This window comes from Oncorhynchus gorbuscha, linkage group LG21, assembly GCF_021184085.1.
Source record: "Oncorhynchus gorbuscha isolate QuinsamMale2020 ecotype Even-year linkage group LG21, OgorEven_v1.0, whole genome shotgun sequence".
Lineage (NCBI taxonomy): Eukaryota > Metazoa > Chordata > Actinopteri > Salmoniformes > Salmonidae > Oncorhynchus > Oncorhynchus gorbuscha.
This window is the reverse complement of record NC_060193.1, coordinates 7,461,305-7,476,164: the sequence shown is the minus strand read 5'-3', so window position 1 is coordinate 7,476,164 and position 14,860 is coordinate 7,461,305. Positions and strand designations below refer to the sequence as shown.

The 14,860-nt window shown below is 44.5% G+C and overlaps 1 protein-coding gene across 1 annotated transcript in view; it reads left to right on the top strand.

Moving 5' to 3' along the window:
• Positions 1–235: 235 nt before the first annotated feature.
• Positions 236–14,860, top strand: part of LOC124008421 (protein phosphatase 1 regulatory subunit 14B-like) — a 38,252-nt gene continuing 23,627 nt past the window's right edge. Inside the window, exon 1 of the mRNA XM_046319685.1 lies at positions 236–993. Within this exon, the coding sequence (XP_046175641.1) occupies positions 790–993 (204 nt within the window). The 5' untranslated portion in view covers positions 236–789. The remainder of the gene's footprint in view (positions 994–14,860) is intronic.

The window sequence follows — 14,860 nt, the reverse complement described above, 5'->3', positions numbered from 1 at the left end:
TTTGACAGTGTAAGAGAGGGTAGATGGGAACGGGGTGGTATTTTGGGTTGGGGGGGGGGGGGATTACTGAGGTTTGTAGGGAAATATTGTATTTTATTAGAAACTCAGGGTTAGTTAATTAAGAGAATATAGTGGTATGTAGGTCGTGACCGTCGTCACATTCCCGTACAGTAGGTGGCGGTGTGTGCACCTGTCAGTTGGTTCCGATTCCCCATAGAAAAGTTAAAGATAAAGAAGAGGCGTTGCGTTCAGAGAGAAGACACTGAAGAAAGAGAGAGACGGAGGACGGGAAGGCAGAACAGAGGAGGGAATAGTAAAGAATTCAGGAACAGACCATTTTTTGTTTGTTTGTTTGTCTACGTGAGGTTAGGTTTTCCGTAGATCACGGAAAAGTCAACCGCTTTTACGTTGCAACAACACGAGGACAGAGAGGGCACCGAAGAGCTTGTCTTTGTATTTAAAATAAGTGTAGACGCTACTGCTGATTTGTAGGCTGTCCTAAACCTTTTGTACGCTGTATTCGAATACCGTAAATAACTAATTATAGCCTTTAAAATATATATATATATATTTTTTTTTAGGTCAATTTGATTTGGAAACCACGAAGTGAACCTAATGCCTTGCTCTTTTTTTTTTTTGCAAGAAAGGAACAATCTCAGTAATATAGTTGAATTGAATAGTTTCTCCTTATGAGAATCACGGCTGTTTATCGCGAACAATACCCGAAACAACGCGTCTGAAACTCTCTCTACCACCACAACTCTCAGGATTTCCTTCAGCCGACCGACCATGGCTGCGGTTACCAGCCCAGAGACGAGTCCTCAACCCCGGGTATATTTCCAGACGGTAGCCGCCGGTTCAACCGAAGAACCGGAGATACCTGTTCGGAAGCAAGGGCGAGTAACCGTCAAATATGACCGGAAAGAACTAAGAAAGAGACTAAACCTGGAAGAATGGATAATCGACCAGCTAACGGCTCTTTACAACTGTGAGGTGAGATGCCGAAAATAAATAACACAAATATTAGATATCGCAAATGGCACCATGTTGTCCACTACTTTTGACTTGGTACTATGAGGGCTGCGGTCAAAAGTAGTGCTCGAGGGAATAGGGCAGCGCTTCCCAAACAAGGGTACTTTGCCTGTCCACAGACACATCAGACAATAGGATTACATAGGACTACTGGTAAAATGCACATGTGGGGACTCGGGTAGAGCAACATTCAGTTGGTGGTAAAGTAACCTTATGGATCTAATCACATCGATTATGGCTAAGAGCCCCCTGAGGTCCACTAATGAGTTAACTGAAATATGGTATTTTATTTTAAAGTAGAACAACATTTGTGTGCTCAGGAATAGGCTCACTAAACATAAGTATCATTATAATAACATACTATATCACAACATAGTATATCAGCCTATACTAGCCAGTCTCTAGCCAGCCTATATTATGGAGAGATATATATTCACTTTGTATGTTGTCTACCTCACTTGCTTTGGCAATGTTAACACATGTTTCCCATGCCAATAAAGCCCTTGAATTGAATTGAATTGAATTGAGAGAGAAGACTGGCTAGAGAGAGAGAGAAGACTGGCTAGAGAGAGAGAGAAGACTGGCTAGAGAGCGAGAAGACTGGCTAGAGCGAGAGAGAGAAGACTGGCTAGAGAGAGAGAGAAGACTGGCTAGAGAGAGAGAGAAGACTGGCTAGAGAGAGAGAGAGAAGACTGGCTAGAGAGAGAGAGAGAGAAGACTGGCTAGAGAGAGAGAAGACTGGCTAGAGAGAGAGAGAAGACTGGCTAGAGAGAGAGAGAGAAGACTGGCTAGAGAGAGAGAGAGAGAGACTGGCTAGAGAAGACTGGCTAGAGAGAGAGAGAGACTGGCTAGAGAGAGAGAGAGAAGACTGGCTAGAGAGAGAGAGAGAGACTGGCTAGAGAGAGAGAGACTGGCTAGAGAGAGAGAGACTGGCTAGAGAGAGAAGACTGGCTAGAGAGAGAGAAGACTGGCTAGAGAGAGAGAGAGAAGACTGGCTAGAGAGAGAGAGAGAAAGACTGGCTAGAGAGAGAGAGAGAGAAGACTGGCTAGAGAGAGAGAGACTGACTAGGCTAGAGAGAGAGAGAGACTGGCTAGAGAGAGAGAGAGACTGGCTAGAGAGAGAGAGAAGACTGGCTAGAGAGAGAGAGAAGACTGGCTAGAGAGAGAGAGAAGACTGGCTAGAGAGAGAGAGAGAAGACTGGCTAGAGAGAGAGAGAGAGAAGACTGGCTAGAGAGAGAGAGAGAGAAGACTGGCTAGAGAGAGAGAGAGAGACTGGCTAGAGAGAGAGAGAGAAGACTGGCTAGAGAGAGAGAGAGAAGACTGGCTGGCTAGAGAGAGAGAGAGAGAGACTGGCTAGAGAGAGAGAGAGGCTAGAGAGAGAGAGAATGGCTAGAGAGAGAGAGAGAGAGAGAGAGAGAAGACTGGCTAGAGAGAGAGAGACTGGCTAGAGAGAGAGAGAGAGAGAGAATGGCTAGAGAGAGAGAGAGAAGAATGGCTAGAGAGAGAGAGAGAGAAGAGAGAGAGAGAAGACTGGCTAGAGAGAGAGAGAGAGAAAGAAGAATGGCTAGAGAGAGAGAGAGAGAGAAGACTGGCTAGAGAGAGAGAGAGAGAGAGAGAAGAATGGCTAGAGAGAGAGAGAGAGAGAAGACTGGCTAGAGAGAGAGAGAGAGAGAGAGAATGGCTAGAGAGAGAGAAGAGAGAAGACTGGCTAGAGAGAGAGAGAGAGAGAGAAGAGATGGCTAGAGAGAGAGAGAGAAGACTGGCTAGAGAGAGAGAGAGAGAGAATGGCTAGAGAGAGAGAGAGAGAGAGGCTAGAGATGGCTAGAGAGAGAGAGAGAGAGAGAATGGCTAGAGAGAGAGAGAGAGAGAGAGAATGGCTAGAGAGAGAGAGAGAGAGAGAGAGGAGAGAGAGAGAGAGAGAGAGAGAAGAATGGCTAGAGAGAGAGAGAGACTGGCTAGAGAGAGAGAGAGAGAGAAGAATGGCTAGAGAGAGAGAGAGAGAAGACTGGCTAGAGAGAGAGAGAGAGAGAAGAATGGCTAGAGAGAGAGAGAGAGAAGACTGGCTAGAGAGAGAGAGAGAGAGAAGAATGGCTAGAGAGAGAGAGAGAGAGAGAGAATGGCTAGAGAGAGAGAGAGAGAGGAGACTGGCTAGAGAGAGAGAGAGAGAGGAGACTGGCTAGAGAGAGAGAAAGAAGACTGGCTAGAGAGAGAGAGAAGAGAATGGCGAGAGAGAGAGAGAGAGAAGACTGGCTAGAGAGAGAGAGAGAAGACTGGCTAGAGAGAGAGAGAAGACTGGCTAGAGAGAGAGAGAAGACTGGCTAGAGAGAGAGAAGACTGGCTAGAGAGAGAGAAAGACTGGCTAGAGAGAGAGAGAGAGAAGACTGGCTAGAGAGAGAGAGAGAGAAGACTGGCTAGAGAGAGAGAGAGAGAAGACTGGCTAGAGAGAGAGAGAGAGAAGACTGGCTAGAGAGAGAGAGAAGACTGGCTAGAGAGAGAGAGAAGACTGGCTAGAGAGAGAGAGAGAGAGAGACTGGCTAGAGAGAGAGAGAGAGACTGGCTAGAGAGAGAGAGAGAGAGGAGACTGGCTAGAGAGAGAGAGAGAGAGAAGACTGGCTAGAGAGAGAGAGAGAGAGAGAGGAGACTGGCTAGAGAGAGAGAGAGAGAGGAGACTGGCTAGAGAGAGAGAGAGAGAGAGAGAGAGAGAGAGAAGACTGGCTAGAGAGAGAGAGAGAGAGAGACTGGCTAGAGAGAGAGAAAGAAGACTGGCTAGAGAGAGAGAGAGAGAAGAATGGCTAGAGAGAGAGAGAGAGAAGACTGGCTAGAGAGAGAGAGAGAAGACTGGCTAGAGAGAGAGAAGACTGGCTAGAGAGAGAGAAGACTGGCTAGAGAGAGAGAGACTGGCTAGAGAGAGAGACTGGCTAGAGAGAGAGAAGACTGGCTAGAGAGAGAGAGAGAGACTGGCTAGAGAGAGAGAAGACTGGCTAGAGAGAGAGAGAAGACTGGCTAGAGAGAGAGAGAGAAGACTGGCTAGAGAGAGAGAGAGAAGACTGGCTAGAGAGAGAGAGAGAGAGAAGACTGGCTAGAGAGAGAGAGAGAGAGAGAGAGAAGACTGGCTAGAGAGAGAGAGAGAAGACTGGCTAGAGAGAGAGGAAGACTGGCTAGAGAGAGAGAGAAGACTGGCTAGAGAGCGAGAGAGAAGACTGGCTAGAGAGAGAGAAGACTGACTAGAGAGAGAGAGAAGATTGGCTAGAGAGAGAGAGAGAGAGAGAAGACTGAGAGAGAGAGAGAGAAGACTGGCTAGAGAGAGAGAGAGAGAAGAATGGCTAGAGAGAGAGAGAGAAGAATGGCTAGAGAGAGAGAGAGAAGAATGGCTAGAGAGAGAGAGAGAGAAGACTGGCTAGAGAGAGAGAGAGAGAAGACTGGCTAGAGAGAGAGAGAGAGAAGACTGGCTAGAGAGAGAGAGAGAGAGAGGAGACTGGCTAGAGAGAGAGAGAGAGAGAGAGAGGAGACTGGCTAGAGAGAGAGAGAGAGAGAGAGAGAGACTGGCTAGAGAGAGAGAGAGAGACTGGCTAGAGAGAGAGAAAGAAGACTGGCTAGAGAGAGAGAGGCTAGAGAAGACTGGCTAGAGAGAGAGAGAGAAGACTGGCTAGAGAGAGAGAGAGAAGACTGGCTAGAGAGAGAGAGAAGACTGGCTAGAGAGAGAGAGAAGACTGGCTAGAGAGAGAGAAGAGAGCTGGCTGGCTAGAGAGAGAGAGAGAAGACTGGCTAGAGAGAGAAGACTGGCTAGAGAGAGAGAGAGACTGGCTAGAGAGAGAGAGAGAGAAGAATGGCTAGAGAGAGAGAGAAGAATGGCTAGAGAGAGAGAGAGAAGAATGGCTAGAGAGAGAGAAGACTGGCTAGAGAGAGAGAGAGAAGACTGGCTAGAGAGAGAGAGAGAGAGAGAGAGGAGACTGGCTAGAGAGAGAGAGAGGAGACTGGCTAGAGAGAGAGAGAGAGAGAGACTGGCTAGAGAGAGAGAGAGAGGAGACTGGCTAGAGAGAGAGAAGAAGACTGGCTAGAGAGAGAGAGAGAAGAATGGCGAGAGAGAGAGAGAGGAGACTGGCTAGAGAGAGAGAGAGAGAGAGAGAGAGGAGACTGGCTAGAGAGAGAGAGAGAGAGAGAGAGGAGACTGGCTAGAGAGAGAGAGAGAGAGAGGAGACTGGCTAGAGATAGAGAGAGAGAGAGACTGGCTAGAGAGAGAGAAAGAAGACTGGCTAGAGAGAGAGAGAGAGAAGACTGGCTAGAGAGAGAGAGAGAAGACTGGCTAGAGAGAGAGAGAAGACTGGCTAGAGAGAGAGAGAAGACTGGCTAGAGAGAGAGAGAAGACTGGCTAGAGAGAGAGAGAGAGAAGACTGGCTAGAGAGAGAGAGAGAAGACTGGCTAGAGAGAGAAGACTGGCTAGAGAGAGAGAGAAGACTGGCTAGAGAGAGAGAGAAGAATGGCTAGAGAGAGAGAGAAGAATGGCTAGAGAGAGAGAGAGAAGAATGGCTAGAGAGAGAGAAGACTGGCTAGAGAGAGAGAGAGAAGACTGGCTAGAGAGAGAGAGAGAGAGAGAGAGGAGACTGGCTAGAGAGAGAGAGAGGAGACTGGCTAGAGAGAGAGAGAGAGAGGAGACTGGCTAGAGAGAGAGAGAGAGAGGAGACTGGCTAGAGAGAGAGAAAGAAGACTGGCTAGAGAGAGAGAGAGAAGAATGGCGAGAGAGAGAGAGAGAAGACTGGCTAGAGAGAGAGAGAGAAGACTGGCTAGAGAGAGAGAGAAGACTGGCTAGAGAGAGAGAGAAGACTGGCTAGAGAGAGAGAGAAAGACTGGCTAGAGAGAGAGAGAGAGAAGACTGGCTAGAGAGAGAGAGAAGACTGGCTAGAGAGAGAGAGAAGACTGGCTAGGAGAGAGAGAGAAGACTGGCTAGAGAGAGAAGACTGGCTAGAGAGAGAAGACTGGCTAGAGAGAGAGAGAGAAGACTGGCTAGAGAGAGAGAGAGACTGGCTAGAGAGAGAGAAGACTAGAGAGAGAGAGAGAGAGAGAAGACTGGCTAGAGAGAGAGAGAAGACTGGCTAGAGAGAGAGAGAGAAGACTGGCTAGAGAGAGAGAGAGAAGACTGGCTAGAGAGAGAGAGAGAAGACTGGCTAGAGAGAGAGAGAGACTGGCTAGAGAGAGAGAAGACTGGCTAGAGAGAGAGAGACTGGCTAGAGAGCGAGAGAAGACTGGCTAGAGAGAGAGAGAAGACTGGCTAGAGAGAGAGAAGACTGGCTAGAGAGAGAGAGAAGACTGGCTAGAGACTGAGAGAAGAAGACTGGCTAGAGAGAGAGAGACTGGCTAGAGAGAGAGAGAAGACTGGCTAGAGAGCGAGAGAGAAGACTGGCTAGAGAGAGAGAGAGAAGACTGGCTAGAGAGAGAGAGAGAAGACTGGCTAGAGAGAGAGAGAAGACTGGCTAGAGAGAGAGAGAGAGAAGACTGGCTAGAGAGAGAGAGAGAAGACTGGCTAGAGAGAGAGAGAGAGAAGACTGGCTAGAGAGAGAGAAGACTGGCTAGAGAGAGAGAGAGAGAAGACTGGCTAGAGAGAGAGAGAAGACTGGCTAGAGAGAGAGAGAAGATTGGCTAGAGAGAGAGAGAAGACTGGCTAGAGAGAAGACTGGCTAGAGAGAGAGAAGAATGGCTAGAGAGAGAGATAGAGAAGAATGGCTAGAGAGAGAGAGAGAAGAAGACTGGCTAGAGAGAGAGAGAGAGAAGACTGGCTAGAGAGAGAGAGAGAGAGACTGGCTAGAGAGAGAGAGCTAGAGAAGACTGGCTAGAGAGAGAGAGAGAGAGAGAGAAGACTGGCTAGAGAGAGAGAGAAGAAGACTGGCTAGAGAGAGAGAGAGAGAGAAGACTGGCTAGAGAGAGAGAGAAGACTGGCTAGAGAGAGAGAGAGAAGACTGGCTAGAGAGAGAGAGAAGACTGGCTAGAGAGAGAGAAGACTGGCTAGAGAGAGAGAGAAGACTGGCTAGAGAGAGAAGACTGGCTAGAGAGAGAGAAGACGGGCTAGAGAGAGAGAGAGAAGACTGGCTAGAGAGAGAGAGAGAGAGAAGACTGGCTAGAGAGAGAGAGAGAGAGAAGACTGGCTAGAGAGAGAGAGAGAAGACTGGCTAGAGAGAGAGAGAGAAGACTGGCTAGGGAGAGAGAAGACTGGCTAGGGAGAGAGAAAGACAGACCTTAGACTGGTTGGAGAGAGGCTGGTTGGCTGGCTTGCAAGTTCTTTGTTTCTGGCCATTTTGAGTCTGTATTTGAACCCACAAATGGTGATGCTCCAGATACTCAACTAGTGTAAAGAAGGGCAGTTTTATTGCTTCTTTAATCAGAACAACAGTTAATTAATCATAAATGAATAATTACGAAAGGGTTTGGCTGTGTAATACAATTGAACCTTTTCTCTGAGGCAGTTTATTTTCTCTCACGTTTCCACTGTGTGTGACGTTGGCACCGGGGAATAAACATGGTTTGTTTTTCTTTTTTAACCCCTTTTTCTCCCCATTTCCGTGGTATCCAATTGTTGTAGTAGCTACTATCATGTCTCATCGCTACAACTCCCGAAGAAGACTGGCTCGGGAGAGACGAGAGGTTGAAAGTCATGACGTCCTCCGATACACAACCCAACCAAGCCGCACTCCTTCTTAACACAGCGCGCATCCAACCCGGAAGCCAGCCGCACCAATGTGTCGGAGGAAACACGGTGCACCTGGCAACCTTGGTTAGCACTGCGCCCGGCCCGCCACAGGAGTCGCTGGTGCGCGATGAGACAAGAACACCCCTAACGACCAATCCCTCCCTAACCCGGACGACGCCAATTTTGCGTCGCCCCACGGACCTCCCGGTCGCGGCCGGTTACGACAGAGCCTGGGCGCGAACCCAGATTCTCTGGTGGCACAGCTGGCGCTGTACTGCAGGTAGATATGTACATGAAGGCAGGGTAAAGTGACTAGGCATCAGGATAGATAATAATAAGGTATTAGAGGTAGATATGTACATGAAGGCAAAGTGACTAGACATCAGGATAGATAATAATAAGGTATTTGAGGTAGATATGTACATGAAGGTAAAGTGACTAGACATCAGGATAGATAATAATAAGGTATTAGAGGTAGATATGTACATGAAGGCAGGGTAAAGTGACTAGGCATCAGGATAGATAATAATAAGGTATTAGAGGTAGATATGTACATGAAGGCAGGGTAAAGTGACTAGGCATCAGGATAGATAATAATAAGGTATTAGAGGTAGATATGTACATGAAGGCAGGGTAAAGTGACTAGACATCAGGATAGATAATAATAAGGTATTAGAGGTAGATATGTACATGAAGGCAGGGTAAAGTGACTAGGCATCAGGATAGATAATAATAAGGTATTAGAGGTAGATATGTACATGAAGGCAGGGTAAAGTGACTAGGCATCAGGATAGATAATAATAAGGTATTAGAGGTAGATATGTACATGAAGGCAGGGTAAAGTGACTAGACATCAGGATAGATAATAATAAGGTATTTGAGGTAGATATATACATGAAGGTAAAGTGACTAGGCATCAGGATAGATAATAATAAGGTATTTGAGGTAGACATGTACATGAAGGTAAAGTGACTAGGCATCAGGATAGATAATAATAAGATATTTGAGGTAGATATGTACATGAAGGCAGGGTAAAGTGACTAGGCATCAGGATAGATGATAATAAGGTATTTGAGGTAGATATGTACATGAAGGTAAAGTGACTAGACATCAGGATAGATAATAATAAGGTATTTGAGGTAGATATGTACATGAAGGTAAAGTGACTAGACATCAGGATAGATAATAATAAGGTATTTGAGGTAGATATGTACATGAAGGCAGGGTAAAGTGACTAGACATCAGGATAGATAATAATAAGGTATTTGAGGTAGATATGTACATGAAGGTAAAGTGACTAGACATCAGGATAGATAATAATAAGGTATTTGAGGTAGATATGTACATGAAGGTAAAGTGACTAGACATCAGGATAGATAATAATAAGGTATTTGAGGTAGATATGTACATGAAGGTAAAGTGACTAGACATCAGGATAGATAATAATAAGGTATTTGAGGTAGATATGTACATGAAGGCAGGGTAAAGTGACTAGACATCAGGATAGATAATAATAAGGTATTTGAGGTAGATATGTACATGAAGGTAAAGTGACTAGACATCAGGATAGATAATAATAAGGTATTTGAGGTAGATATGTACATGAAGGTAAAGTGACTAGACATCAGGATAGATAATAATAAGGTATTTGAGGTAGATATGTACATGAAGGTAAAGTGACTAGACATCAGGATAGATAATAATAAGGTATTAGAGGTAGATATGTACATGAAGGCAGGGTAAAGTGACTAGACATCAGGATAGATAATAATAAGGTATTAGAGGTAGATATGTACATGAAGGTAAAGTGACTAGACATCAGGATAGATAATAATAAGGTATTTGAGGTAGATATGTACATGAAGGTAAAGTGACTAGACATCAGGATAGATAATAATAAGGTATTTGAGGTAGATATGTACATGAAGGCAGGGTAAAGTGACTAGACATCAGGATAGATAATAATAAGGTATTTGAGGTAGATATATACATGAAGGCAGGGTAAAGTGACTAGGCATCAGGATAGATAATAATAAGGTATTAGAGGTAGATATGTACATGAAGGTAAAGTGACTAGACATCAGGATAGATAATAATAAGGTATTTGAGGTAGATATGTACATGAAGGTAAAGTGACTAGACATCAGGATAGATAATAATAAGGTATTTGAGGTAGATATGTACATGAAGGTAAAGTGACTAGACATCAGGATAGATAATAATAAGGTATTTGAGGTAGATATGTACATGAAGGTAAAGTGACTAGACATCAGGATAGATAATAATAAGGTATTTGAGGTAGATATGTACATGAAGGTAAAGTGACTAGGCATCAGGATAGATAATAATAAGGTATTTGAGGTAGATATGTACATGAAGGTAAAGTGACTAGGCATCAGGATAGATAATAATAAGGTATTTGAGGTAGATATGTACATGAAGGTAAAGTGACTAGACATCAGGATAGATAATAATAAGGTATTAGAGGTAGATATGTACATGAAGGTAAAGTGACTAGACATCAGGATAGATAATAATAAGGTATTTGAGGTAGATATATACATGAAGGTAAAGTGACTAGACATCAGGATAGATAATAATAAGGTATTTGAGGTAGATATGTACATGAAGGCAGGGTAAAGTGACTAGACATCAGGATAGATAATAATAAGGTATTTGAGGTAGATATGTACATGAAGGCAGGGTAAAGTAGTAATATGAGTAAAACACGTGTGCGTGTGCGTGTGTGTGTGTGTATGTGTGTGTGTGTGTGTGTGTGTGCATATGTGACCAACCACCACAATTCGGTCCTATGTAGCAAATTTGGCTATTTTTTTATTATTGTTTTTTTTTACATGAAATAAAAGTTAGAGACTCAGAGCTATAAAATGATATATCAAACACTATAGATGAGGAACAATGGGAAAGTAGTTCTGCTTTGGAAGTTGATAAACTTGTCACCCCACTTTTGAGATAATGGTCTTTGAATGTTTTGGTACACCTACTGGAGAGCTCTTCTGTCTACACCTATTTGGCATCGTTCACACCCTCTTACGCTTTAGCCCCGCCCATCTCATTAAGGATTCGCATGTGAGGTCATGTGCTAAACAGCGCGAGTAAGGTAGTGTCACATCAAATCCAATTGTATTGGTCGCGTACACATATTTAACAGATTGTTATGGTGGGTGTAGAGAAATGCTTGTGTTCCTAGCGCTAACAGTGCGGTCATATCTAACAATACACACACACACATCTAAAAGAATGCAATTAAGAAATGATATAATCTGGTTAGAGCCAGTTTGTGCTGTTCTGTGAAGGGAGTAGTACACAGCGTTGTACGAGATCTTCAGTTTCTTGGCAATTTCTCGCATGGAATAGCCTTCATTTCTCAGAACAAGAATAGACTGACGAGTTTCAGAAGAAAGTTATTTGTTTCTGGCCATTTTGAGCCTGTAATCGAACCCACAAATGCTGATGCTCCAGATACTCAACTAGTCTAAAGAAGGCCAGTTGAATTGCTTCTTTAATCAGGACGACAGTTTTCAGCCATGCTAACATAATTGCAAAAGGGTTTTCTAATGATCAATTAGCCTTTTAAATTGATCAACTTGGATTAGCTAACACAACGTGTCATTGGAACACAGGAGTGGTGGTTGCTGATAATGGGCCTCTGTACACCTATGTAGATATTCCAATAAAAAATATCCTGTTTCCAGCTACAATAGTCATTTATAACATTAACAATATCTACACTGTACTTCTGATCAATTCTATGTTATTTTAATGAACAAAACAATGTGCTTTTCTTTCAAAAAACAAGGACATTTCTAAGTGACCCCAAACCTCGGTAGTGGTAGTGTATGTGTATATGTGTGTGTTTGGATGTATAGACGTTATGGACACATATTTAGTATATCTGTAGAATACAGTGGGGCAAAAAAAAGTATTTAGTCAGCCACCAATTGTGCAAGTTCTCCCACTTAAAAAGATGAGAGGCCTGTAATTTGCACCTATGATGAACTTGCACAATTGGTGGCTGACTAAATACTTTTTTTTGCCCCACTGTATGTAGGATAGAATAGTGTGTGTATATATACACCTTATGTATCCTGTGACTAAATACCCTTCTGCCCCACTATATACACACACATTGTATTCTAGTCAAGGCCATCCTATTTAACTATTACTGTATATATACACACACATTGTATTCTAGTCAAGGCCATCCTATTTAACTATTACTGTATATATATACACACACATTGTATTCTAGTCAAGGCCATCCTATTTAACTATTACTGTATATAAAGGTGTGGACGGAACACAGAAATGGTTACCTGCGTATTGGTATCGTAGCAACATCAAACAGAAAGTGTCCTGATTATAAATAGTTTTTAATTATTAGATGATGTTTACCCAGACAGACTTGTCTAAGTTGATGTGTCATGTGAAGGAAATGCTGTAACCCCCCCCTCCAGCCACATCCAGCTAAGTGGATGGGTCACGATTGTCTAGACATGTACACATGTTCATGAAATACAATAGAAGGCCGTAATCACCCCCAGACACACCTGGCTAACTTGATGGGTCATCATCTGGCAAAGTGGAGACTTTTGTTTAGACATGTAGCTAGCTAACCAACGAACCATAATCCCAACCCTTACTACTAGTTAGATACTGAACCATAATCCCAACCCTTACTAATAGTTAAATAATTAACCATAATCCCAACCCTTACTACTAGTTAGATAATGAACTATAATCCTAACCCCTACTACTAGTTAGATACTGAACCATAATCCCAACCCCTACTACTAGTTAGATAATGAACTATAATCCCAACCCTTACTACTAGTTAAATAATTAACCATAATCCCAACCCTTACTACTAGTTAAATACTGAACCATAATCCCAACCCTTACTACTAGTTAGATACTGAACCATAATCCCAACCCTTACTACTAGTTAAATAATTAACCATAATCCCAACCCTTACTACTAGTTAGATAATGAACTATAATCCTAACCCCTACTACTAGTTAGATAATGAACTATAATCCTAACCCCTACTACTAGTTAGATACTGAACCATAATCCCAACCCCTACTACTAGTTAGATAATGAACTATAATCCCAACCCCTACTACTAGTTAGATAATGAACTATAATCCCAACCCTTACTACTAGTTAGATACTGAACCATAATCCCAACCCTTACTACTAGTTAAATAATTAACCATAATCCCAACCCTTACTACTAGTTAGATAATGAACTATAATCCTAACCCCTACTACTAGTTAGATACTGAACCATAATCCCAACCCCTACTACTAGTTAGATAATGAACTATAATCCCAACCCTTACTACTAGTTAGATAATGAACTAATAATCCTATAATCCCAACTACTACTAGTTAGATAATGAACTATAATCCTAACCCCTACTACTAGTTAGATAATGAACTATAATCCTAACCCCTACTACTAGTTAGATAATGAACTATAATCCTAACCCCTACTACTAGTTAGATAATGAACTATAATCCTAACCCCTACTACTAGTTAGATACTGAACCATAATCCTAACCCCTACTACTAGTTAGATAATGAACTATAATCCTAACCCCTACTACTAGTTAGATAATGAACTATAATCCTAACCCCTACTACTAGTTAGATAATGAACTATAATCCTAACCCCTACTACTAGCAATACAAACGGATTAGGTCTGACTCTATTTAGTCGACTGGTCCATTGGATTTGTTTCTAGTCGAGCAGTGGCATATGTTGTGGCACACGAGACGCCTGTCTGATTCACGCCTGTCTGATTCACGCCTGTCTGATTTACACCTGTCCCGTTACTGAGGCCTCAGGAATGCCCTGTCCCGTTACTGAGGCCTCAGGAATGCCCTGTCCCGTTACTGAGGCCTCGGGAATGCCCTGTCCCGTTACTGAGGCCTCGGGAATGCCCTGTCCCGTTACTGAGGCCTCGGGAATGCCCTGTCCCGTTACTGAGGCCTCGGGAATGCCCTGTCCCGTTACTGAGGCCTCGGGAATGCCCTGTCCCGTTACTGAGGCCTGAAATGCCCTGTCCCGTTACTGAGGCCTCGGGAATGCCCTGTCCCGTTACTGAGGCCTCGGGAATGCCCTGTCCCGTTACTGAGGCCTCGGGAATGCCCTGTCCCGTTACTGAGGCCTCGGGAATGCCCTGTCCCGTTACTGAGGCCTCGGGAATGCCCTGTCCGGAGGCCTCGGGAATGCCCTGTCCCTGAGGCCTTGCCCTGTCCCGTTACTGAGGTCTCGGGAATGCCCTGTCCCGTTACTGAGGTCTCGGGAATGCCCTGTCCCGTTACTGAGGTCTCGGGAATGCCCTGTCCCGTTACTGAGGTCTCGGGAATGCCCTGTCCCGTTACTGAGGTCTCGGGAATGCCCTGTCCCGTTACTGAGGTCTCGGGAATGCCCTGTCCCGTTACTGAGGTCTCGGGAATGCCCTGTCCCGTTACTGAGGTCTCGGGAATGCCCTGTCCCGTTACTGAGGTCTCGGGAATGCCCTGTCCCGTTACTGAGGTCTCGGGAATGCCCTGTCCCGTTACTGAGGCCTCGGGAATGCCCTGTCCCGTTACTGAGGCCTCGGGAATGCCCTGTCCCGTTACTGAGGCCTGTCCCGTTACTGAGGCCTCGGGAATGCCCTGTCCCGTTACTGAGGCCTCGGGAATGCCCTGTCCCGTTACTGAGGCCTCGGGAATGCCCTGTCCCGTTACTGAGGCCTCGGGAATGCCCTGTCCCGTTACTGAGGCCTCGGGAATGCCCTGTCCCGTTACTGAGGCCTCGGGAATGCCCTGTCCCGTTACTGAGGCCTCGGGAATGCCCTGTCCCGTTACTGAGGCCTCGGGAATGCCCTGTCCCGTTACTGAGGCCTCGGGAATGCCCTGTCCCGTTACTGAGGTCTCGGGAATGGTACACCAGTATCACCAGTAGTACAATTACCGTTCGTTACCATTTATCATCGACAATGTTTGTTGGTTTCAGTCAATTCTGTTAAAGCATTCAGTATATTATTCTTATTATAGTCTTCCCGTTGTAGGAGTGGACATGTTATTCACAACCTAACCTAAGCTTGTGAGGAAAAAGTTATATAATTGTTT